At 42.2% G+C, this 23326-nt stretch overlaps 2 protein-coding genes across 3 annotated transcripts in view; one reads left to right on the forward strand and one right to left on the reverse strand.

Moving 5' to 3' along the window:
- The first annotated feature begins 3866 nt into the window (after nt 1-3866).
- The window catches only part of LOC148341703 (uncharacterized), a 169027-nt gene continuing 149567 nt past the window's right edge, over nt 3867-23326 (forward strand). The window contains exons 1-2 of one of the 2 annotated variants that reach the window (XM_088287330.1): nt 3867-4047; nt 11143-11346. In XM_088287330.1, coding sequence (XP_088143456.1) covers nt 3924-4047; nt 11143-11346 — 328 coding nt within the window. In that variant the 5' untranslated portion in view covers nt 3867-3923. The remainder of the gene's footprint in view (nt 4048-11142; nt 11347-23326) is intronic. The other variant, XM_088287331.1, reaches the window with a different exon arrangement.
- LOC148341704 (uncharacterized) lies at nt 14330-20537 on the reverse strand. The gene is made up of 2 exons (XM_088287372.1): nt 19070-20537; nt 14330-17556 (listed from the first exon to the last, which is right to left on the reverse strand). Exons 1-2 carry the CDS (start codon nt 19673-19675, stop codon nt 17341-17343), a joined length of 822 nt encoding a protein of 273 aa, XP_088143498.1. The 5' UTR covers nt 19676-20537; the 3' UTR covers nt 14330-17340.

Below are 23326 nucleotides of genomic sequence, written 5' to 3' on the forward strand. Positions count from 1 at the left end.
ATGTTAAAGGTCTGAGGGATATTACTAAGCGTAAGGCAATTTTTTTGTTTTGTAAAAAATCAGAAGCTGACTTAATTTTGCTTCAGGAAACACATTCTGGCGAGTCAGACGTTAATTTTTGGAAAACACAATGGGGGAATCTATCTTATTTTAGCCACGGCACTAATCATTCTGCAGGGGTCTTGATTTTCTTGCATAAATTCAAGGGAGAAGTTCTTGAGACAATATCTGCTAGTGATGGTAGATGGATTCTGTTGATAGTTAAACAAGACAATGCTAAATTTATCATTTGCAACATATACGGATTTAACTCTCACAGTCTTAATAAAATATTATTTGAATTAATAAATTTAAAATTAAAGGACCTCAACAAAAAATACCAAGGAGCTGTCACCATTATTTGTGGAGATTTTAACGAGTGCCCAGACGACACAAAGGATCAATATCCTCCTAGATTATCCCAGAGATCAACAAATAACCTTCTGTCATTACTTTGCTCTAATCTCTCCGTGACTGATGCTTGGCGATTTTTTTAACCCCAATGTGGTGGAATTCACTTGGTGTAATAGAAATGCAACACTGAAATCTAGAATAGATTTATTTTTAATATCATCTATTCTTCAATTTGTAAAAGAAGTTTATCATAAATATGCCCCATTAACAGATCACATGCAAATAATTTTAAAATTGGGTAAAACCCAAGAAAACTCTGGTTTAAGAGGATACTGGAAATTTAACAACTCTTTACTTAGTGACGATTCATTCAATAACTCCATCAAATCCTTAATAAATGACATTCTAAATGATCGGGCGGACAACAACTTTAGTAGGAAATGGGAGTTTTTCAAATTTAAGGTCCGCTGTGTTTCTATAAAAAGAAGTAAAGAATTAAAGAAAGAGAAAAACCTCCATGAATCTGATCTGCTGGATAAGCTTGACTATTTATTAAAAACTAACAATCTAACCGAAGAAGAACAACTTGAATTGAAAGAGATTCAACTACAATTGGACCAAGTGTATTTAGATATGGCAGAAGGAGCATTTTGGGCCCGGTGGTTAGAGGATGGGAAAAGAAATACTAGTTATTTCTTTGCTCTTGAGAAAAGAAACATTAAAAGAAACTCAGTTACTGCTCTTAATATTGATGGAACTCCCTCCTAAGATCAAAAGTTGATATCTGATTTTATCAGTAAATTTTACAAAAATTTATATGAAACGAAATTTAACGAAAACGACTGTGAGAGGTTTATGAAGAAAGTCCACAGTATTCCTATGATCAAAGAGGATTTTAGATTATCTTGTGACTCAAATTTGTCCATGGCAGAAATTCAAGATGCTCTCGTATCCATGAAAAAGGGGAGATCCCCCGGAATTGACGGACTCTCTGTTGAATTCTACGTCCATTTCTGGGATCACATCAATGTTCCTTTAAATTTAATGTACAGCGAGTGCGTCAGTCGGGGAGAGATGACAACTACAATGAAGCAAGGAGTTATATCGCTTATTCCCAAACCTAATAAAGATCCTTTATTAATAGAAAATTGGCGCCCCATTACACTATTAACAATAGATTATAAGATCTTGGCTTTAGTTTATGCAAACAGGCTGAAAAAAGACCTGAACTCCATCATTGCAGAAACACAAACAGGATTTATGAAAAATCGCCACATCAGCTGTAATATAAGACTAGTCTTGGATTTGCTAGATGACGCCGATGATGTCAAATCTAAGGCTCTTATTTTGTTCCTGGACTTTTATAAAGCCTTTGACACGGTTGAACACGCATTTCTTTTCCAATCTCTTCGGGCTTTTGGTTTTGGGAACAACTTTGTTAACGTTGTCCGTATGTTTTACAAAGATATCAATAGCTCTGTGATGGTAAATCAGAAAACATCTAATAGATTCTCTGTCAACAGAGGGGTCAGACAGGGCTGCCCAATTTCCCCCTTCTTGTTTATTATTGTTACAGAGCTATTATCTATTTATATTCGTAATGACAGAATACTGGAAGGGATCACCATTTTTGGCAGGGAACTTAGAATTTCTCAACTTGCAGATGACACCGCCTTATTCCTAAAAGACAAAAACCAGATAGCTCATTCTATAGCATTGATTGATGACTTTTCCAAGGCTTCGGGATTAAAACTAAATAAAACCAAATGTGAAATTCTACCCTTACATGACTACGAAGATTCTGTATTGGATGATATCCCTTTGAAATCGTCAGTTAAGTATTTAGGAATTTTCATATCTAAAAATCTTATAGTTAGACAGCATTTACACTTTTCAGACAGACTTAAAAAATCTCGACAGATATTTGGTTTATGGCTCCAAAGGGATTTATCTTTTATAGTAAGGGTACTCCTCTCAAAAGCAGAAGGTTTATCTCGTCTTGTTTATCCATCTTTGTCTGTTTTTGTGAAAGAGTCAACAGTCACTGAAATAAATAAGATATTTTTAGATTTCATTTGGAAAAATAAATCCCACAAACTCAAGAATAGAGTACTAGCTAATTTGTCTCTAAAGTGTCTCTCGAATCCAAATTCAATCTGGTATTTTATCCCTAATTACATCTTCAGCAAAATTGGAGGACTTCACTTTCTTCTTCAGTGTAATTTTGTGCCAACCAAATTACCTCTCAAACTCTCCACATTTTATCAACAGGCCCTGCTTGCGTGGGTATTGGCCTTTGTCCACAATTTCTCACCTCACAAAACTCTCCTTTGGAACAACTCCAATATACTTGTTCGAAACAAGTCTCTATTTCTTCCCAAATGGCACGAAAAAGGAATTAATCACCTCCTAAATTTATTTGATGAATTGGGTAATATGCTATTTTATGAGCAATTCATGTCTGTACACAACTTTCCAATTCCTTTCAAAATCTTTAATTTAGTAATACGTGCCATTCCTAATGGTCTGATTCATTTTATGGCAAACCACTTAAAATATAATAAAGCTGTTCCTACAGATTCTATTTTAACACTAGACGGAATTGAATTAATAGACATAAAATGTAATAATCAGCATATACGACGAATTCTATTAAAAAATAACAAAATTGTGCCCAGAGGGAAATCTTTTTGGAATTCTCAGATTATGGACGTAAATTGGAAAAAAGCATGGCTTTTACCTTATAAATACTGTATTACTAATAAAGCCAAGGTGATACATTTTAATATCTTACATAATATATATCCGGTTAATTCCTTAATTTCCAAATTTATTGATATTAGCAATATTTGCTCTTTCTGTGGGAATGAAACTGAGACAATATCTCATTTATTCTTTGACTGTATGATTTAACGTTTCATTTCTTTAAACCATCTGAAACCCCCTGTGTTCTTAATCTGAAGGATATTGTTTGCTATTATAGTAACCCAAATGATAACAATTTTGCATACTTAATTAATTTCATCATTCTTTATGCAAAATTTTTTATCCACAAACAGAAATTCTCAAGATCCTCTCCCAGATTTACGCCTTTCCTGATAGAATTGAAATCCATATTCAACTCGATTAAATTAATTAACAACAAGAAAAGCAACAAGATATTGACATTTTTGAATGCCTTTTTCCTTTAAAAGCCTTAATTACATATATCCAAAGACATTGTTCCTGTTTTACTGTGTATTTTTATTTTATTTTATAATATACATTTTTTTCTACATGCATTACCCTTCGTTGTAAATTATATTTAAAGATGAAAATGTATATGTTAGTTTAATACCTGAAGTGAACTTGTGATACTGTTGTGTTGTACTGTCTATTTAAAATGTTCAATAAAGTTTGTTATTTAAAAAAAAAAAAAACAAAAAAAAAAAACGACGCCATCTTTCATTCGTCTTGTCGAACAAAGAGAAGCACACGAGTTATCGCCAAGCAGAGCTCAAGTGCGGATTTGTTGAGATTGGCGTTTGAAAATGTGCGCAAGAACGACACCCAAGTACAAAGAGGAACTTTGTGGAAAAAAAGAAGAGAACGAGCAACATCTTCAACTGCTGGGCGAAGGTTGGAACCAGCCTCATCTTGTGCTACACAAAGCAGGTTTGTACACGTCTAACTCTCATTTGCTTTGTAAAGAACGACTTTCTATCGTTAAAAAATATGCATCACAACATTAAGTTGTTTGGGGAAATCGTTCAAGGTTATTAACGTTTTATTTTTAAATATTGCCTTTTACTTGTCGGTTTGCTGAACATTTGTTTATGCCAAATCATCAGTGCAGAAAATATATGCCAAAGAATAACCAATAGTGGGGGGTAAACTCCGTGTTTTTCACAGTATAAATTTTGAACTGAAAATTTAACATTTTGCATTTTCTGTTTTTTATATCTTGTTCAAGCAATTCCTTATGGAAGGAATTCTGCTTGAATGTAAAATATGTGCACACTGCGGCGAAAACATTAATGGCGGTTGATCAATTTTAGTGGATAAAACACAATAAGTTAAAAAAAAAAGTACGTATTGGTCTTAATTATTTATGAACTTTGTACTGGCGTAGTCGGGTGAGTGTCAATGAACCTCGGGTGGCCCTGCACAGTTTTGTGCACATGTGCGTAGTTCACCTCATCCAAACATTTAAAATACATGCGCAGGCTCGCTCGCTCGCAATCCTTTATATGGAAAGAAGCAAAAAGATTAAAACAATTATATCTTCATTTTCACACACAAGAAAAAAAAATGTGGACTTCCATACTTTATACTTAATTTTTAAATTATCCCATTTTTTTTTTGCCTGCAGGGGCGTAACTTTGCCTTGCAGCTCAAGTTTTTCCACGATGGTCCTGTATTAAATAAATAAAAATACATGCAAAAATAAAGGAAGAAAAAACGGGTAAAAAAGATGCAAATATTAGTCAGAAATCCTGGTGTTATGGGTAACATGCAGATTATATCATTCATTAATATCAGTAATTGGGGAGCACATTGTCGGGGGTACATGGAATTTATACAGGGCACATTCTGTGCTAGAATAAACAGCTGCGTGTTAGCGCAAATCTAATTCAAACACAAATGGCTGATGAATGGAATAAAATTGCTATAGTGGGTCTCGCCATTCTTATGCGTTTTCTTCTTGATATTTTGAGTTTAAATGGATGGAAATAAATAAGACAATAACCCGTCAAATATTTTTCCCGCTAGAAATTGTATTTTTGCCTCCATGCTGTGGCTGCGGAGAACTTGGCCCCTGTAAAGAGGCTGTCGTACTCCCCGCGCAGCTTGATCAGCCGCGGTCATCTCCTTGCTCCCTAAAACGTAAGGAAAAGATTAAATAAAATAATGCTAACATGCAGAAATAAGGCAATTCAAATGTTTCAGCCGTACCTCCTATTAGGGCTGGGCGATATGACCTCAAATCAATATCGCGAGAAATTGACCAATTTTACCTCGATAACGATAAATTCCCCCGTGGACTAAAAAAAATCAAAATAAATGCAGGAAATGCATATTGACTGTTTTTATTATTGACCAACTGGTACACATTACTTTCAATGAAAAATAAAAGTACAAAAATCATTTGTATAAATTCCAAAATAGCTTGCTTTGCATGACTTGAACAATGTCACAAAAAAAAGGGTACCTCTTGCAAAATCTTTTTCTGCAAATAGATTGCGCCAAGATGCTCTCATGATGTAAATAATGTCAAATAAAAAAATGCTAAATAAAATGAAAGAAAATGTCAATGCAAGCCAAATAAACAAGTGGGCATCATCGGGAAAATGTGCCGTCTCGAGTACTCTGGTGCGCAGTCGCCACTTGTCATCTATGTAATGCACAGTCAGGCTCAATCAGGGATCCATGTTGCGACCCGACCACAAGTCGGATGTAGGTGCAAAATGCTTGACATGTCTAAGCTCCCGGCCCGATGTAGTCCATATCGGGAAATACGGCTTTCATGAAGCGTTTAAATCCTGTGCGCTCCTCTGTAACTAGAGGAGCTTTATCTTTAGCTATGTGCTAGGCCAGACATGTCCAAAGTCCGGCCCGGGGGCCAAATGCGGCCCGGGGTCTAACTTAATCCGGCCCGCAGCCTCTGTAATAAAATTAATACATTCTGGCCCGCACATATACAGTACTGAGTGTGCGCTCTTCCTGATTGCTGTTCCTAATTTACCCACTAGAGGCAGTATCACTACACAACATCAGCCCGGGTGACCTTTACCCCCAATTTCTAAAATGGCGACGATAAACAAAAAAAGGAAAGTTGACTGCGAGGGTCGACGCTTCAAAGATGTGTGGAAATTGGACTATTTCTTCACAGAAATACGTAACAACTGTGTCTGTCTCATTTGCAAAGAGATCGTGGCTGTTTTTAAAGAGTTCAATGTCAAACGACATTACCAAACGAAGCACGCTGACACGTATGACAATTTGACCGGGGAGGAACGCAGCAAGAAATTGACGCAACTTGAAGCGAGTTTATTCTCACAGCAGCAGTATTTTGCAAGAGCCCGAGAGTCAAATGAGAATGCCACGAAAGCTAGCTACGAGGTAGCAACACTGATCGCGAAGCATTGCAAACCTTTCACCGAGGGTGAATTTATCAAAGACTGCATGATGACTATGGCGAAGAAAATATGTCCTGAGAAGCTGCAAGAGTTTGCCAAAGTTTGCCTGGCACGTAATACCGTAGCACGCAGGGTTGAGGAAGTGTCGTCAGACATCAAAAGACAATTGGGGGTCAAAGGAAAGGAGTTTGATTTCTTTTCGCTGGCTTGCGACGAAAGCACTGACGCCTCGGACACTGCCCAGTTGCTTATTTTTTTGAGAGGAGTGGACAATGAAATGAACGTTACTGAAGAACTACTTGACCTGCAGAGCCTGAAAGCCCAAACAAGAGGAATAGACCTATTGTCTTCTGTTTGCGCTGCCGTGGATGACCTAAAACTCCCGTGGAATAAAATTTCTGGGATTATTACGGACGGCGCACCATCCATGGCTGGCGAACGAAGTGGATTAGCGACACTAATATGTAACAAAGTAAGTGAAGAAGGGGGTAACGCTGTAAAACTCCATTGTATCATTCATCAGCAAGTTCTGTGTGCCAAACATCTCCAATACGAACATGTTATGAAACCGGTGATAAAGGCTATTAACTATATTCGCTCCAGAGCGCTATGCCACCGCCAGTTTCAACAGTTTCTCAGCGATGTCCATGCAGAATATGGAGATGTTGTCTATTTCACTGACGTGCGATGGCTTAGTCGAGGTTCTGCACTGTCGCGCTTCTACTCTCTTAAGCAGCAAATCTGTGAGTTTTTGGCTGAAAAGGGACAACCTATGCAAGAACTAAGTGACCCCATGTGGCTAGCTGATTTGGGTTTTCTAGTTGACATTACAAAGCACCTTAATGTCCTGAACACCAGTCTCCAGGGACCAGACGGAGTCATAAACCAACTATTTTCACACATCAAAGCCTTTGGAATCAAGCTCAAACTGTTTGAAAGACACCTGTCGCAGACCCAGCCCAATACAGCACATTTCTCAGCGCTGCAAGAAATCATGGTCAGATTCCCAGAGAGCAACATCAGTGCACAAACGAAGAGGTACGCATCAGATATGAAATCTTTGGCTGAAGAGTTCACACAACGCTTTCGGGATTTTGCAGCTATTGAGAAGGATATCTCTCTTTTTTCATCACCTTTCTCCGTGGACACAGACAATGTTCCAGCCCATTTACAGCTGGAGCTCATTGAGTTGCAGTGTGACGCCGAGAGCCGTAGTCGGTACCAGCAACTTTCTCTTGCCAACTTTTACAGAGAGCTGGATAAAGGCAGGTTTCGAGAGATTCGAGAGTTTGCTAAGAAAATGTTGAGCTTGTTTGGGTCGACGTATTTGTGTGAAAAGACATTCTCGGTAATGAACTTAAATAAGAGTCGTGTGAGGACACGACTCACAGACTCTTATCTGCGAGACATCTTGCGCATCAATACTTCTGCCTTTGAGCCAGACCTGGCCTTTGTGCTGCAGTCCAGATCTCAGTATCACCCGTCACATTAATGCAGGCAAGTCATGTCATTAAAATAACTCTCTGACTTAATTTTGTTTTGTTCAGTCACAAATTCAGACCAGTTGTCGGTTTTCATTCCAGAATAGAATTTTCAATCAACATTTATATTTGATGATATGTCATGTATATCAAATTAGTCCTGCACTTGTGGTAATCATTTCTGTTATTCAAACATTCTGTGAACATTGAACTCCCATAATGATAATATAATTCATGTTCAAATATTATTTGCACTCAAGAGTATAATTACTTCTGTTTAAGAATAAAAAGTTAAGCAAATATTCAATTGCATGTGATGTTCATATTTCAAATCAACCAAAATACATGTTTGATGGTTTAAATGCAAATAAAAAAGCAAAATGTGAAACACAGAATCGCTTGCTAAAATGTTTTTGAATATATTGTTGTTTATGTAGTGAATGTCAGCCGAGGTCGGCCCCCCCACATTTTGCAACATCAAATCCGGCCCGCTTTGCAAAATGTTTGGACATCCCTGTGCTAGGCTATCGCGTCCACCTCTGAGACGTTCTCTCGTATGGTGTCGCCTCCGTTCATGGGCTGTTGTCACTTGTCGAACCTTGCTTCTCACTTTGAACTTTCAGCACAGCATGGTTGTGTTGTGGGTGGTGAAAAAGCTTCTGGATTTGAATCCCAGCTACGACAGCGACGTCTGTTTTCTTTCTCGATCAGGCGGGTGGAGTCACGTGACTAGAGGCGCTGTATATGTCTTAAAGGGGCATGAACATTGCCGCAGACAGAAAAGGCTTTTCTTTTTTCTTTTTTTTAAACACCGAATTTACCGACATGGGCAAAATGATTTCAGTCATTGTACTAAATTTCGGTAACGGTAAATTTTCGGTTTATTGCCCAGCCCTACCTCCTATGCAATAGTTCTTAGAGCTACCTTAGTTACATTTGGCCGATATCGCAACTAATAAAATTATCTTAATCTGGAGCTAAATATCCAAACAATGCTGCCCAATATTTCTCATGAGTGATGTTTTAATATTGCATATAAATAACTTATACTTACACCTGAAAGTGCACTCCGATGAGGCGGAACACGTGGCTTCGGTAGTTTGCATCTTGCGAGTGTAGAACGGCGTAGAGGAAGAGCGAGGATTTTAAGGCTGCGAAGGTTGCATTCTCGTAGCCTTCACTCAGGGCCCGTCTCCATGGAAACGAGGACAGATTATAAGGCTAGTTCTCGGAGGCCACGTGAATTTGGACACTTGCGTAAAGTGTATATATGCAGGGTTCGCGGTTAACTTTAAAAACTGCTTGCCCATAGGGCAAGTGCCACTAAAATTTGACTTGCCCGAGTGGCCAAATTACGTGCCCGACTTGGCCAAGTGACAATTTTTTTTCTCTAAGAATAAAATGTTTATGGTTGTAAAATGTGCGCCACAAATGTAAATAAACATATAATCTGATAAACATAAATTAATCTTGTTTTCATCATCAACCATGAAACCCTACTCACAACAGCATGTATCATCCTGTGGAGTTATTGAAAATGTTAATTGTAGTTTTAATAATTAAAATAAATTGGGAAAACGATATTACAGCAATCCAGATTATCAATTTTAAGTCCAGGAGAGCCTATTAATTGAGTAATCACATGAGTAAATTGTGAGTGTGGGAAATTTGTGTATTCCTTTAAGACCAGTGGTGGTGGTGCCTCCATAAGTTTCATAGCATAAACAGAACACAGTCACTGACACTATGTCAGGTCACATCATGGAGCTAATGAATTAACAGCCAATAATCAAATATTACTCCCTTTCTTACTCACAACTGAATTGTCTACTTAAAAATATTTGAGCTATTTTAGTCATGTCAGAGGAATCCGAAATGTTCGGACGAACTCGTCGCCACTTGTAAACATGCGCAGAAGGGAAGAAAACTTCCGACTGTCAATTTTCGGCCGAAATATCGTAGGTTTTTGTTGTGTTTTTCAAACTTCAAATGAGGATGCAACTACAGCGAGTTCCAATACTGCGGGATTTATTGTCGTCCACTTTAACTCGACATTCACTGAACTAACTGATCCCCGTAGCGCCCGCCCATTGCCCCCGATAAGGCCAATGGACCAAACCATAACATAAGGGGGTGTCTGGGTTAAACCATCACCATACAGTGCACACAAACAGATCACATCACAGTTTTCGGCGAAATTAAAGATATTTGGCTGCTTTAAAAAATGCTTGCCCGGTCGGGCAAGTTGCCCATAATTTTACCTTGCCCGTGGCCAAATTTCACTTGCCCCGGGCAATCGGGAAGTGGTTAACCGCGAACCCTGATATATATAAAGTGTTCGCAGTTCGAACAAACATCGGAGTTCGAACGCCGGTACGACGCGTGAGTGCCAACGCGAGGGTGGGATGCTGAGCGGCGTACGGGTGTAGATCGCTCTCTTGCTCTCTTCGTGACCAACTGTTGTCGCGTGTGGACGTGCTGCGTTTTGCTCTCGCGTTTTATATAGGTGTACGAAGTGTTTTAGCCCCTAATCATGCCTCCAAAGAAAGTCAGTGCAAGCAGCAAAGGAATGGTTTCGGTGTTCGAACAATTCGCTTTTCGAACAGGGTTCTGGAACGGATTATGGTCGAGAACCGAGGTTCTACTGTATGTATGTATGTATGTATGTATATATATATATGTATATATATGTATATATATATATATATATATATATATGTGTGTATATATATTTATATATATCCCCATCTTCTGTACCGCTTCTGCTCACTTTGAGTCGCTGGAGCCTATCCCAGCTATCTTCGGGCAGTAGGCGGGGGACACCCTGAACTGGTTGCCAGCCAATTGCAGGGCACACAGACACGAACAACCATCCGCCCTCACATTCATACCTAGGGGCAATTAAGAGTGTTCAATCGGCCTCCCATGCATGTTTTTGGAATGTGGGAGAAAACCGGAGTACCCGGAGGAAACCCACGCAGGCACGGGGAGGACATTGAACCCACAACCGATGATGTCTCTCACTGTGAGGCCATCATGCGAACCAGTCGGCCACCGTGCCGCACTGTAGAAACAATATAAGACAAAGTCGCCGCATGAGCTTTGACTTGACCAAACCAAATGTGTGTTCGTCTTTTTGTGTCCTGCAGACGTCAGTGAATATGATCTCTGTTCTGTGAAAGAGGAGCCAGACTTGACTCACATCAAAAAGGTGGAGGAGGAGGAGGAGGAGATCAACAAGTCACCACTGAACGTTCTCCCTATAAAGACTGAAGATGAAAACAAGGATGAGAGTGAGGACAACAGAGGGGCGGAGCCTCCAAGCAGCAGCTCAAGTCATCACGTGACAGAAGGTGATGAAGACCACTGGGGACCATCACAAGTACAAAATGAGGACACATTATCAGACACTCATGACGATGATGATGATACTAATGATGATGATAATGGGCAAGCTAAAGGTGAAAGGGCATGTCACACTGACTCATTCACTTCAAAGCTGTCTTTAAATGGACACAGAAAAACACACAGTGGTGAAAAACCTTTTTCTTGCTCAGTTTGTGGAACGAGTTTCTCTCAAAAGCCAAATTTAACAATCCACACAAGAACACACAGTGGAGAAAAACCTTTTTCCTGCTCAGTTTGTGGCAAGAGTTCCTCTCAAAAGATAAATTTGACAATCCACACAAGAACACACAGTGGTGAAAAACCTTTTTCCTGCTCAGTTTGTGGCAGAAGCTTCTCTGATAGGTCAACTTTAACAAAACATAGAAGAACACACAGTGGAGAAAAACCTTTTTCCTGCTCAGTTTGTGGCAAGAGTTTCTCTCAAAAGCCAAATTTAACAATCCACACAAGAATACACAGTGGTGAAAAACCTTTTTCATGCTCAGTTTGTGGCAAAAGCTTCTCTGATAGGTCAACTTTGACAAAACATAGAAGAACACACGGTGGAGAAAAACCTTTTTCCTGCTCAGTTTGTGCCAAGAGCTTCTCTCGAAAGTCGCATTTACGACGCCACACAAGAACACACAGTGGAGACAAGCCATTCAGTTGCAGCGTTTGTGCTAAAAAATTCTCCACTAAACAGCATGCGGAGAGTCACAATTGTGCTGGTGAGAATAGCAGCGATCCTTGAAGCTTCAAAAAAAGACAACAAAAAACTGAAGGAACTGACTCTTTGTGGTAAGATGTAAATGTGATTTTGAATGAAATATGATAAATTTAGTTTTGCAAAGCTCTTTTATTGACACTAAGCCAATGTGATCATTGCCAGAAGAAGCAATGTGTCTGAGTGATGATGATTTTTTTGTGTGTTTACATCAAACATGTAAATGCAATTAATTGTCTTTGCCTGGAACAACATTTGTTAACGTTATGCTTTTTAGTTGTCTTTTTTATCGTACTTAATGGAAAAGGTGTGAGAAGAAACGGTGCTTATGAAATCGGTGCCTTCCACAATCATCAATGAAATCACTTGTTCCACTTGCTCAACTGGACTTCATTACGCCGTGAAAAGGTGAAAAACTGAACTAGAAGTTGAACTATAAAAAGAACCAGAAAGAGAAATGCAAATAGTCTCAGTTTCTCTTAAAGGTTTTGGTATGTCAGGAGTTGGCAACTTGATGGCGACTGGAGTCAGCGCTGGTTTTCTCGCTGTGTTTGGCTGGCTCGTGTATATGTATGGTCCATTGAACAAAACTCAAACTCTTCAAATATCCCCTCACATACATTTAATATTTCGCTTTCTGAATAAATTTCTGACGAGCTAAAACCACTTTCTAGGTTGAGCTCTATCAAGCGTTTGGGGTTTGTTGCTAAGCAGAATCTCACTTTGGAAAAACTCATTTTGTCAAATCTACCAAATATTTTTTTTCATGCTATATTATATTTTTTATACATTGGATTATTTATATATTGATATAGGGAAATATTAAAATTTAAAATTGGCAACCACCTACAGACTTAATTCAATTAATAAGAAATATAGAAACATTTTATAAATATTGAACTAATTCAAAAGAGTCCTAATCGTGAAATAAATTTTGAATTAGAAAAAATACTTATCTATTAAATAAATTCAATAACCCGACCCTGGATGAGCGGCAGAAAATGGCTGGATGGATGGAATAATTTAAATTGCACACATATTCAAAAGAACAAATTTGTTCAGAAATATTCAAGAGTGAAATAAAAAGGTTTAAATTAATATTGATATAATTTTACATTAAAATAATTGAATAAGTATTGTATTATTACATAAGCAAGCTTAAATATAAATTGAAATAAATGAAAAAATAAGTTGTGTATTTTTAAATGGCCTAATTTAGATATGGGAAGTAATTCTCTTTATGAAACTATGAAGGGACTGGAGCTCACAGAAGTGACCGGTCTTGGTTCTGAAGTTCCGATGTAACCAGATACTGCCCTGAGAGAAAATAGGCCTGAGCATTGTTTATGGTGGGGGCAATTCTCTCGCCAGGTCAGTGACCTTCCAGGGTATGGAAGTCATTTAAGGTGTCTTCAGTGAAGTCCTACTTTGTCCTACTTGAATGAATCCACATCAAAATACCATCATTTATGACACCAAATAATATCCAGAAACACACTCACGCACCACTGAGTGAGTGTTGGACGATATAGCTTCTCTTGAAAGGTCCGACTTGAAAATGTCCTTGCAAGTGTATCTGCAATTAAATCCATGCTTTTCCCTCCTTCGGCCATTGTGGTTTAAAAAAAGCAAGAATATATTTTAGATTTTCGAACGGTCTCCAATTACGACTTTCAGGTGTGTTCATTCGGCATCGCGCCGCCCCCTCACAAGTGAGTATCCAATCACAAAACGCATTCATCACCCTCAGCATAAGGCCAGCGAGAAGGCTCACTGTAACCAACTCGTGATCTGATTGGCTATCGCAACCGTCTAACAAATTTGAAAGCTCATTGACTTTGACAGAAGAGATGCTCGCACAATTGCATCTTAAGGCCTCGGAATGCATAATGCCCACTCCTGCTATTGTGAAACCTGCCTGGCAACACGAGCGAGCGGAATTCTGATTGGTACAACGCTCAGCTATAATATGACATCAATGCAACGATGATGATCATTTTTTTTTTATATTGGTTATGTTTGGCCAGCTGAGAAGACCTTGAAGGCCCACCACTGAGTTACTTAATAGCCTAAATTAAACTTTACTTTCATCAATAGAGTTAAAGTTATGCTTTATTGTAGGCGTTATGTGATTAATAGTGAAGGATTGTATTACGATTGCTGCCATTATTTTAAACACTTATGGGACAGAAGGTCAATTATTTAATTTAGCAGGTTCACATTTATTGAATATGTTCAACATTGATTAAACAAAAAGCATTCATCAAATGAAAATAGAAGTACAGTGCATCGATAAGATTGACTGGGATTGTAGTCATGGTGTTTACTGATGCATTCATATGCTAAATTCCTATGACTTAGTTTCAATGTAAGACCTCAAACTTGCACACATAGTATTTTCACGACCCACACTCTCATTCGGAACAAACAGATTCAGTCTGCTCAGGTCAAGCTGATGACAAACCAGATCGCACTTCATGGAAAAATACGACAAAACACATTTTCCACATAGGCCATAGAAGATAGAAACATATCAAGTTGGGCCGGGGAGGACGTCACAGGGACGTGATCAAGAACACCCCAAAAACATAATCTGATCTGGGAAAACATAGACCACACAATCTGTACACTGACGAGATTACAGGGGAATGTGAGCAGGAGAGACGGAGAGACTGCCGCCTGCCTGAGAAGGTCAGCCTTGGACATGGAACGTGGACCGGGGGAGGGAGCAAGGACGACCGATTCAACCTACATGACCCTTGACATAGAAAACCTTTAAAATGTGAGGCTGGGCTGAGATCAGCGCGCCATTTTTCGATTGTACTCGTCCGAGTACAGTTTCTCGTCAGATTAAGAAAAAGACGCCCATATACTATTTCCTCAACTCCAGAAATCGAAGAAACTAAAATATCGGAACTCTAATCAGCTGTTGTTGAGTCTTTATTTGACCCTTTTCTTCTTGAGTACAAAAAACGAACACGCATTGGAGTAAGTTTGGCTTTTCAGGTTCATTTACGAAATATTTCTCGTTTTCTCGATGGCTCAACTCCAGCAGTTTTGGTGACCCCGACGTGATTTTCTCAAAAAGGGAGTCCTTGCGGCTTGTTCTTCACACTCTACAATATTCCAGGCCTGGACAATCAGAACAAAGGTAGGGGAGAGCCTGTTTATTAGAAGGCTCCTGATTTGTTATATTGCAGAGTGGAAAGACGTGGCCGATTTATTTTTAATTTTGTCAGTGTTTCTGGATATATTGTTTCTGGACTTCAGGAATGGTTGCATGCTTTGTATAGAATGTAGATTGCGCATGGATTACTAGTAATATTGGAAGCGTACGCAGGTGAAATAAGTAGGGGGCTCCTGTTGTCGGCCGGCAACAGAAATTAGCACCCGGAGTCAAAAAGGAGGACTCCTGCTCTGGCAGTCGAAGAAGGGGATGCACAGCTGACTAGCAGAACGTGTGCACGGCGATCCCAATAAAGTGACGCTCAGTCTAGTTAGTATATAAGTGGACTGAGGCTGGGAAAGATTGGATCTTTCGGACCGCCATTATTTGTCGCTGCAGAGGCATACACAGTGGAGGGAAGTGCACAGCTGACGAGCTGATGGTCGCACTGCAACCTCAAAAAAGAGTGCGCAGTCACGGTAAAAGAGCGGGCAGTCACGGTATACGTGGTTGACCGAGGCGTGGAGCGTTCCGGTTGCTGGAATATAGAATAGATTTTAAGGTGTTCCGATATTGTTGACAGTTTCTTGATTTCAGGGTGTTCCAATGTGGTTCACTTGCTCTGTTGTGTGTTTGTGCTGTTGTCTGTATGTTAATTGTGACATGTATTTGTGGTGCAATTGTCTATACGTTGTGTGTCCCGTGGCAATTTGTGGCCCTTGCTGTGCTGCGTTCTACTGGGTTGTTTATAATTCCCGGGTCTATGTCTTATGATGCTCAATTGGTTTAATGTTAGGGTGTGTAGGAGAAAGTAGAGTGTTAATGTCTGGTGAGTGATGATAAAATGGAGAGAGTGGGGTTTGCGTCCCACACTCACAACAAAACATGCTTAAAGTAACGTGTGGTGCATACAATATATCGTGTGAAAGTTCAAGCGATCGTGTGAGTGAATGCAACCCTGAAGCAGAACAGAACACTTTGTAGACCGGGGCGGGACGCCGACAGCGGTCAGCGATCCGCCGATTGCGCTCGGCGGTGCAGGACAGGGCCGCCCTGGCCTCCCTCTAGACGCAATGCGCCCGCTTAAGATGGAACTGGATGGACGGAACCTCCACCACCACCTCCTGGGATGGAAACAGCGGAGGCTGGTAGCCATAGGCGGTCATGAAGGGAGAGCGCTCCGTGGCAGACGAGACCAGCGTGTTGTGCGCATACTCCACCCATGGCAGATGGTCGGCCCACAAGGATGGCCGATCGAGACACATCCACCGCAGAGCAGCTTCCAGGTCCTGATTTGTCCTTTCAGACTGTCCATTGGACTAAGGGTGGTACCCGGATGACAGGCTTGACGTAGCCCCCAGGGACCGGCAGAATCGCTTCCACACCCGGGACACTAATTGTGGGCCTCGGTCGGACACCAAATCCGTCGGGATTCCGTGAAGCCTAAAAACATGAAGCACAAGCAGGTTGGCCGTCTCTAGGGCAGACGGAAGCTTAGGCAAGGCGACGAAGTGAGCAGACTTGGAGAAGCGATCCACAATGGTGAGTATGACGGAGTTGCCCCGAGAGGCAGGCAGACCCGTGACAAAGTCCAGGGCTATGTGTGACCAAGGTCGTGGAGGTATTGGCAAGGGGTGCAGAAGCCCCGCTGGAGGCTGATGCGTTGCTTTACTCGATGCACAGATGAGCCCGAGGGTACGACGAACCCCGGGATGGCATGCCACCTTGGAGGATTGGCCCCACTTTAGTACTTCTGTGCGAAGTTGGGCCGGCACAAATAACCGGCCCACTGGGCACCCGGACGGGTTGTTGGCATCGTCCTGTGCCCCTTGGATTTGTTGCTCTATCTCCCACTGCAAGGATCCCACCAAGCAATGGTCTGGCACCACGCTGTCAGGTCCCGGCCTTTCCTCCACTGGATCATGGATGCGTTACAGGGCGTCCGGCTTGGTGTTTTTGGACCCAGGGAGATATGTTAAGGTGTAATTGTATCGGCTGAGGAGCAAGGACCAACGTGCTAGGCGAGGATTAAGTCTTTTTACAGTCCGGATGTATGAGAGATTCTTATGGTCAGTGTACACGGTGAACGGTTCTATGGAGCCTTCTAGCCAGTGTCTCCATTCTTGAAGCGCGAGGACCACCGCCAACAGTTCCCAATTCTCCACATCGTAGTGGCCTCAGCCGGACTGAGCCGGCGGGATAAGAAGGCGCAGGGATGGAGTCTCTGGTCGACTGGAGAACGCTGAGATAGCACCGCCCCCACTCCTGAATCAGAAGCGTCCACCTCTACAACAAAAGGAAACTCAGGGTTAGGGTGACGCAATATAGGCGGGTTGGTGAAGGCTCGTTTGAGGCCACGGAACGCGGTTTCAGCCCTTTGATCCCAGATAAAGATTGTCTTGACGGATGTGAGACGAGTGAGGGGTAATGCTTGGTGACTGTAATTCTAAATAAAGCGGCGGTAAAAATTCGCGAAACCCAGGAAACGCTGCAGCTGTTTAGGGTTAGTGGGTGTCGGCCAATCTACCACAGCGCGGGTCTTGGCCGGATCGGCCTAATTCTTGTGTAACTCACACTTCTCCACCTTGACGTACAACTTGTTTTCAAGTAAACGTTGCAAGATGGCCCGGACGTGTCGTTGGTGTTCTCCACGGAATTCAAGAAGATTAAAATGTCATCAAGAGAAACAAAACAACAGACGTTCAACATATCTCTTAAGACGTCATTGATTAGGCTCTGAAAAACTGCGGGGGCATTGGTCAATCCGAAAGGCATTACCAAATATTCAAAATGCCTAAAGGACGTCTTGAAGGCTGTCTTCCATTTATCCCCCTCGCGTATTCTCACCAAATGGTAAGCACTTTGTAAATCTAATTTGGAAAACACTGTTGCTGATTGCAACGGAGCAAAAGCAGAGTCCAGCACCGCAAGTGGATAGCGATTTTTAACCGCGATGTGATATCGTTCAGACTCTTGTAGTCCACACAAGGGCGTAATGTCTTATCCTTCTTTTCTACAAAGAAAAATCCATATCCCACCGGGGATTTTGAAGGCTGAATCAATCCCACCGCAAGGGAGTTGGTGATATATTCTTTCATTGCTGTTTGCTCGGGCTGGGATACTTATACAGGCGAGCAGAAGGAAGGGTCGAGTTCGGAAGGAGCTCGACGGCGCAATCATATGGAAGGTGCGGGGGTTAGGATTGAGCCCTATCTTTGCTGAAAACGGAGCGGAGGTCATGATAAACTTCAGGAACATTATCTAAGCAAATAATTTCAAGTGGCGTGGCACGGGTACTTAGTCCTTCTTCCACTGAGCGTAAACAATGGGCATAACAATAAGGGCTCCAATTTTCAAAAGACAGCCTACCCCAATCTATTACCGGTTTGTGAGACCTCAACCAGGGTAACCCAAGAACAATCGGGGCTGCTCTGGAGGGCATGACAAAAAAAGGACCATTTCTCTACGTGGTTACTTGATAATTTTAAGGTTAACGGTTGCGTTACCCGTTTAATATCCGCCAGGAGTCGCCCGTCGAGATCGCAAACTCTCTCGGGTTTTCCTAATTCTCTGACCGAGCAACCTAATTTAGCGACCAACCCGGGGTCAATGAAACAATCATCCGCTTCCGAATCAACGAGGGCACGAATGTGGATACTAGTACTTAGTCCAATAATTTCCCCGTCCATCTCAAGTCTTTTAGTGTCCCCAGGTCGTATGTCCATTTGTCCTCTGACCTCGAGGCTTGAGTTCTCTTCCCCGGAGTCGGGGTGCTCAAGGTGGCGGATAGCCGACTTACAGAATTATCCTTGCTTCTGTGGTGGTGCCCGGCGTGAGGGTCGTGTCGGACATGAAGACACCCGGTGGCCCAGTAAGCCGCAGTAGAAGCAAGACCCGACCTGAGCCATCGCTGTCGTTCCACCTCATCCAGGCGACCTCCTCCCAGCTGCATAGGTTCATCAGAAGGAAGAGGCACTAGGACCCGGGGGTGCGCTGGCTCAGTGTGAAGCTGCTCTGCTCCTCTCTCTCGGCTTCTCTCTCTCAGGCGTTTGTCCAGACGGATCGCCAGGCTGATGAGCTCCTCCAGTGATGCCGTAACCTCGCGGACGGCGAGCTCATCCTTTAAAGCCGAGTTTATTCCTCGGCGGAACACGGTTCGTAAGGCACAGTCATCAAAACCACTTTCCGCCGTGCAAATGCGTAAAGAAATGGAATAGTCGGCCACCGATCGGCTGCCCTGAGTGCAATCTAACAGTTCACCTCCAGCCTCCTTTCCCTCAACTGTGTGATGGAATGCCCGCTGAAACTCAGCCAGGAAAGCAGGGAAAGAAGACCGGAGGTCTGGTCGGGCATTGCTCACAGCCATGGCCCAAGCACTAGCTTGGCCAGTCAATAGACTCATCATAAATGCTACCTTGGTGCTGTCATGAACATACGTGAGGGGCTCTTGATCGAAATTTAACCTACATTAATGAATAAACTACCCACAAAGGCCAGGTTCCCCCCCATAATGGGAGGGGTGAGGTAAATTTGGCTCGCGACTGTGGTAGCCGGGCGGGAGAGCTCCGGTCGCAAAGGCAATCGGGTCGGAACCCGAGACAGTGCGTGACAGCAGGCTACCTATGCGGGCATCGAAATTCTCAAAACGGTGGGCCAGCTGGCCAACTGCGTTGCGGGGGTCCGCAAGCTCAGTCTCCTGCTGTCCCACCAATCGTCCTTGGCTGGCCAGAGCCTTGTAAATCTTCTCTGTGTCCGCAGAGTCCTTGGTCGGAATATTTTGTTATGGTATTTTCCATCACAGCTGGAAAATAGGATCAGGACTCTTCAAGCGCAGACACAGAGAGATGAATTTTAACAAAGATATTTATTTTTACAAAAACAGGAACACTATATATATATAAAATCATACGCAATACCGACAAAGTGCAACTAAAGACGCGAGTGGAAAAACTGACACCAGGGGAATAACGACGGGAACGAAAAAGGCTTGCAAAAGGCAAGGAACAAAATGAACAAAAATCGCTTACCACAGAAGGGCAAGGGAAACCAATTGAGCTCAACTGAGAAGATCAATAAATGAAAACGGAAACACAAACAATGATCGGGAACAAGGTACACGGAATGCAATAACAAGGTGTCTAGAATTCACAACTTGGGGCATGAGCAAGATGAATATTCCGACGCTGAGTAGTCAGCGTGGAGTGTTTAAATAGTGCAGTAATCAATGACTTGACGAGTGACAGGTGCGTGGCTGGTGGGCGCGTCTCTCCAGCCATGACGACATGAACAGGAACAAGCGCTGGAAGGAAACGCCCCCACTCCAGCTGGGCAAACACAAAACAAAAACATGACAGGACAAAACGGACCATGACACAAAAGGATTAGGTTTTTGGGAAAGGTTTTACTTGAAGCATTTTCTGATCATGTTTAAAGAAAGTCTTTAGAACAGGAGATGTCTCGCAATTGATGAGAGGTTTGCCAAGTATAAAGTTGGATTAAATAGTTTGGCAGCTGATTTATGAACTGATGTGTATCAAATGTAACAAAGGTGGACGACAGATGTTTTATGACTTTGCGACACCAGCCCTGACATGACAACTTTTAAGGGCCAAGACAGCATTCCAGAAATACTAGAATGCTAACGTCCACATCTATGAGCTGTTTGACGTCACAGGTGCAGGATCGTCAGCCACGTCCAGGAGGAACAGGAGAAACTACATCGCGGGGACTGAATGGGAAAAGCAAGAGACCCACAGTTGTAAATTTTGGCATACGCTGGCTAAATTGAGGCAAAATTAAGGTTCTGCCAGCACAAATCTCAGTGTAATCAAGGCGGACGCGCTGAGGGAGGGGTCTTTGTGTGGAATTGGAAAGTACATTTTTGGTGAATGAAAGTGTGAAAGAAAAAGGGTTTGCATGTCTATGAGGTTTGAGAGAATGTTTAAGGGACGGGCCTCAGGAAAGAAACCTGATTGAGGGCACCGGCAAGCCCTAACAGCACGTAGGATGCAATGGGCGGACAGGTCTGATCAACCTGAATCCCTATTGCACTCCCAAGTACTGATTTTCAAATTGCTATTGGAGGCAGATTGGACTAATTAAATTCAAGCATCAGGTGAATAATTGATTGACGTTAATACACAAAATTTATGCAAAACTGAAAGTGTCAGAATGGAGGTAATTTACCCCTTCTCGCTTGCAAGTGCCACTCCTCCAGTTCTCTCCACAGGTTTGAGGTGACATGTGACCTGTGTGACCAGAAGGCCAGAGAACGCTTCAAAAAGCGCCGCATCACGCCCATCCCGGAGGTTCTCCTCAACAAGGAAGGAGATATAAGATATTGTAATTTAGGGTCCACAAAAACAGATTAAGATATAGTTGTCGCTTTAGCCTGCTCATGTGCCTCGCAGGTTTTATTATTCACATTGGGTGCGCGACTAGATAACACACACCCAGTCCAGGATAGGGCAAAATTTTGGTGTATTGTTTAGACTTTTCCATAATATACGGCACCACAGCGGTGATACTTGAAGTTAATTTCAGTTAAGGGGGCGGTGGCGCTGTTTTTATGAAAAAAAATACTCATTTAACGCAGGCACGAGCATTTGGGATGCCGCGGTCCACCGTCCACTACATCATCCACCGGGTCACTGGGGAAGTGGTGGCTCTTCGCCAGAGTCATCCACTTCCCCAACACTGCAGGAGACCTTCAGGCAGTGACCCAGGCATTTGCAGGGCTGGCGAGGCACCATGCATTTGCAAAAGTTGCTGGAGCAATAGATGGTTGTCATGTCCGAATCAAGCCTCCAAGTGACCTTGATGGTCACGACTTATAAGAAACGCGAGCTTTTCAGCAGCATAATTATGCAAGCTGTGTGTGACCATCAGAGTCGCTTTCTGGACATCTACATGGGCTGGCCTGGATCAGTCCACGACTCCAGGGTCCTCCGCCACAGCCCCCTTTACCAAAGAGGGTTGTATCCTCCTCCAGGGCACTTCATCTTGGCAGATGGAGGGTACCCGTACCTCCAACGACCACTCCCCGTCATCACTCCTTACAAGCGGCCGGTGCAGGGCGTGTGGTGTGCGCTTCAACGTTCATCATTCCAAGGCACGCTCTATTATTGAGCGTGCCTTTGGAATGATGAAGGTGAGATTCCGGGCCATCTTTTTCCACACCCTGGAGGTGCACCACACCTTTGGCACAAAATAATCTTTAACTGAATCATCAAAGAGCACAGACACACAAACATGGCAAAATATGAGAAGATGGAAAAATAGATTAATATACAATGTAATGAATGGTTAATAAATCTGTCCCATCTTTTGGAGTGACATGGCAGCCATCAATTGCCCCAGCCACCCCTGCAAACCCCCACGTAATGGATGATGTAGTGGACACTGCAACCGGTATGATGCCCCACTTCAAGTCACGAGAGGAAGATCAGGACTCTTGCTCGTGCCCCATCCATGTCATGGGTCCTGGAAGAAAGGTTCCATCCATGCTCCAAATGAGTCCCTGCTCAGGCGAGAATTGGCAAAACAGCACTGACACACTCAGGTTTATCCTGCAACAGTTCTGAACTGGGAAATGCTTTTTTATTTTCTGTGAATAGTTACTGTGAATTATAATGTACTTAATTTATGCCTTGTTTGTCCACCAGTTTTTCAATGAATTAATAGTTTGTAAGCAAAACAGACATGGTGGAGTCTTCATATTATTGTAAAGGTTTTGGTCTTTCACAAACCTGGGCTTTTTCACTTTTGTCTGAAGAAGCTGATCTCAAGATGTGACTGGGATACGAACTTGTTCATCTGTTTTGAAAGTAACCCGGTTTTTGTTTAATTTTAAATGAATGTTATCTAAATTTTAGTCTTGAACACCAAGCATTGATTTTTATTTTGATCAATCATTTTTTCCATTAAACTGAAAAACCTTCGTCTCCCTCCTCTCAGTTGCCCTTCCCTCCTCTGCCAACCTCTGTCTCTCCAATTCCTGTCTCCGCATTGCTAAATCGAGTCTGTAAAGTCTGATAATTTCATCCTCTCTCCTTCG

Source organism: Idiotropiscis lumnitzeri, chromosome 2 (assembly GCF_059441095.1).
Source record: "Idiotropiscis lumnitzeri isolate Australia: NSW breed Sydney's pygmy pipehorse chromosome 2, RoL_Ilum_1.0, whole genome shotgun sequence".
NCBI lineage: Eukaryota > Metazoa > Chordata > Actinopteri > Syngnathiformes > Syngnathidae > Idiotropiscis > Idiotropiscis lumnitzeri.

What these genes read in the sequence shown, in the direction of transcription:
- LOC148341704 (XM_088287372.1), bottom strand. Translation starts at nt 19,675, where the DNA reads ATGATGAGTCTATTGACTGGCCAAGCTAGTGCTTGGGCCATGGCTGTG. An exon ending in ACAGAAGCAAGGATAATTCT is followed by an intron (nt 17,557 to 19,069) that starts GTAAGTCGGCTA and finishes CTTTTGTTGTAG; the next exon opens with AGGTGGACGCTTCTGATTCA.